General features: G+C 26.6%; 1 protein-coding gene across 1 annotated transcript; it reads left to right on the top strand.

The window, feature by feature from the left end:
• Window positions 1-44: 44 nt before the first annotated feature.
• LOAG_13362 (hypothetical protein) lies at window positions 45-843 on the top strand (the record flags this gene model as incomplete). The annotated part of the gene is made up of 3 exons (XM_003148871.2): window positions 45-197; window positions 348-397; window positions 656-843. Coding segments are annotated over 3 exons (390 nt in total), but the record flags the coding sequence as incomplete, so codon positions are not given.
• Window positions 844-3,895: the final 3,052 nt, after the last annotated feature.

The raw sequence follows: 3,895 nt of genomic DNA, 5'->3' as shown, positions 1-3,895 counted from the left end.
TCATTTTTATACCTTTCATGAAAACCATCTATCTTTTCATTAAGATGAAAGAGCAAATGCCTTTGCAGAAAATGATGGTCCAGAAAGCTTATATTTATAGTATTGCCCTGATGCAAATGCGAATGTGGAATTTTGTTCGAGCAGTGCGTTGTTTTTTCCATGAACAGATAGGACGTATAATAGTGAACGAATATCAGGTTTTATTTGATGTCTTTAAATTTATTTACTGCAATTAGCGTGACGTATCGAGAACATGCCTTTGCATTGTCGGTTCATTTGAAAAATGAAAGAAATGAATTGTTAGCTGTGAATAGTGCATATTTATATACTAAACATCCGATATTAAGAAAAATTTGGATGGGATAAAGACAATTGGAGAAGCTTCCCAACTCCATAGGTAAGTGTATTTCATGTGACTTACTTTTTCGTTCAACTAAAATGATTCATCAAAATGATTACTTACGGATTGAAAATTTATAAAACAACTCAGAATTTTCGATACTTTCAGACTATTTTTAAAGTATCTTAAGTCTTAATGTAGGGCTTGAGTCATACACATCGACTCGAGACAGTAGCACAGAAAGTATTTCGATAGGAATTGGACTTAAATCTGTGTCGTATTTTCATCATGGCACATTTACATGTAAATTTTTAGGCAATTTGTGAAAAAATTATACCGTCATTGTCTTTTGGGTCGGAAACATGTGCAACTGTGGAATGTGCTGGATGAATGTTTGATATTAATTACCAAATATCGTCGTTGCAACGCAGAATCATTCAATATACTGAAATTGTTTCAAGTTTTCAATGATTTTCACAGTAATGTGGATTTGTTTTGCAATGGTAAGAATATATCTATTTATTTGGAAGCTTACAAATGTTTCTTACTTCTATTACCGTAATTAAGTAATTAATCCCACCTCCGCTATCGTAATTAAGTAATTGATCATCTAAATTCTCAGATATTTCTTTAATTTGATTCTATCACGTTTTCTTTGTATTTAAATGGCGTTATTTATTATCCGTTTTATTTATTATAAGCAATACATACAAATAGATTATGAATTTCCCAAATAATATGATGTCACCGGAAGTTCGACCATATCAGCAGTAAAAATACATTATCATGACCACCCTATTTATAATCTTTTTAAATTTAAATTTCATAATGTTGTTTTGTATTACCGAATTTTCGGATTTAATATTGGTGTAGTGTTTCCTAATTTTATTTATTTAAATTTAAGAAAATTAAGGTGAATAATTCGTTGAATAACTTCCTTCTTCTGAAAAATAAAATTTGGTCTTACTGGAATAATGGGAAATTGGATGGCAATAATCATTACTTAAGGATTGATAGTTGGAACTGCTTTAATGACATACAATTATAGAATTTCTATAATTTAGGGTTGGCACCATATTTCCATCTAATCTTCATGAAGAAAAGAAAAGAAAAGTGAAGCAGTAATTTTTATCACGGAAAATCTCCAAAAATTTATTTTATTTTCAGCAATAAAAAGAACATCAGTTGGAGCCAATTACTGGCTTTCTGACTTGTTGTTACTGGCCGATTTTCCCGGCATTTACACTGATATGGGTGATGGCAGCTCGTTGGATCAAAATTCAATTACGTTAAATTCTCAAGAATATTGACAAGATTTAGTACGACATACCGATTTTAGGCACATGGTAATTTAGCATATGAAATGTTATATATATATATATATATGATGCTTGAGTGTTTTAGCTTCTTGAATTGTTCAGGAAATCTTCATAAAGCACCATTTGTATTTTAATTCGTATTTTATATCCGTTATCAGTTTTATTGCTAATAAATATGTTTGAAATTGCATACTGAATCAAAAAAAAAAAACATAAAACCGTTTAATTTATTTGGGTTTTAAAATTTCTGTTCTAGAACATATCATAATATATGATGAGGCTTCGTAACACTTGAAATAAATCGTTCATCATCGGACAGTAATTGATGGTATCGTTGATGCGTAAAAATCATCATTTACTTAGTTCAGCTTCCCATCAATCCTGATTTCTAAAAAAAAAAAAATCCAATCAGGAAAATCAGGAACACTCTCCTCTTTTTTCTTCCACCTGTATCTTCCATTTCCGGTTCAGTTCGGCGTTACCTGTTTAACTTTAGAATTTTTTTTTATTATTTATTTCCATAGAATCAAACGAGTAATATTACAAAGCAACATTATTAAACTAAATTAGTAAGCCATAATTATTTTAATATTCAAGTTTTAGAATTCCGATTTTTTGAAATTAATTTCTTTATTTGTTATTTTTGCAATGTTCCTCTAAAACTATTCTTCACATGTTGTATTCATAAATGATACGTTCTTCAATCTTTCCTTTCTCCCTTCTGGTCTTATCTTTAAAATCCATAAATTGCATGATATGCGTAATTTAGTGGACTTCGAAATCGTCTTTGTTCATTCAAAGGTAATTAATTAATGCCTAATTATCTTTCTAGTCTCTCCTTATAATGCATCTTCCTCTAATATTCTCTTTTCTTGCCAATTCATTAAAATATTTTTAAATAATATGATTGAATTTTGTGAAACTGAGAAGATATGAGATTATCTTCATTCAAGTTTCTTAATAAATATTCTCATCAATAATCAAAAAAAAAAAAGAGAAAAGATAATTTAGGTGATAAAATGTTGTCGAGTTTTTCCAGACAAATTATTAACAATTAACAAATGATAAGTGATAAAAAGTTGGGAAGATGTAAAAGATAAGTTGAATAGGTTGAACATTTGAATCATAAAATATTTTATGCAATTTGCATAATTAATTGAAAATTCATTTGTGACTTATAGTTATACTTAAAAGTTGAAGAAGTAAAATGAGAAATTATTTGAATATTTTTAAATATGATATTCATCAGGGTTATATCATTAAAATGGATAAAAAAAAATATTAAGAATTTTTTCGTGCAATTTAATATTACTGAAAAATGAAAAAAGGAAAACAGTAAAATAATCGATTTAAAAATTGGAATATTTAAAGATGAAAATTAAAGTTTAACTAACTAATCAATAACAACAAGAATACATAGCATATACTATTTCATATTTATCATATTTCAATTAATAAATGAAAATTGTATGTTTTCAGGAAAGAATGAATATTAATGAATTTTCGAATTCTATTAATTTAATGAATTTCCCTCACATCATTTTTTTTTCAATATCCGTTAGTTGTTTGAACTAATTGATATTTTCAATTTTCATTAAATGATGACACAATCTCTATCCTATCATATTTTATTATGATAAAATATTTGAATAAACGACGAAGAAGAGGAGAAGGAGGAGGAAATATGATAACTATCAATAGGAATTAGTTTGTCCAAAAATTAATCCAAATTCATTTTTAATGATTTAATTAATTTTTTAAATAATTAAGTCTTTATTGATAATGTATCTTATTTGTATAAATTATCATAGAAAGTAATAATAAAACCTGGTGAGATTATTATATGAAATAATTGGGCAACAATATTTTCTGCTTAATTACAGCTTCTTTATATTTTTAACTTAAATAACTTTATAATATTATTAGTTTAAATAATGTATCAAAAAGTAATCTAATCTTATCATATCATTCCTTTTAGATACTGTATTCAGCAGGATTAACTTTTTACTTTTTATTGTTAAATTTCAAAAGATGCGAAAGAATTTAGTAATTATTTTACCTTCCAGGTACATAAGATAAACAATTGAAGCATCATTTCAACAGATTAACAAAAATTGTAATTGTAGATAAGAAGGATGAATGATTTCCAAAATTTGAAATGCATAACTATTAATTGGTTTTTATCATTTTAAAATTTCAAATCCACAACTTATTATCATCATTATGTTTATATATT

This window comes from Loa loa, assembly GCF_000183805.2.
Source record: "Loa loa unplaced genomic scaffold supercont3.337, whole genome shotgun sequence".
Lineage (NCBI taxonomy): Eukaryota > Metazoa > Nematoda > Chromadorea > Rhabditida > Onchocercidae > Loa > Loa loa.
This window is presented reverse-complemented; position numbering and strand designations above follow the sequence as displayed.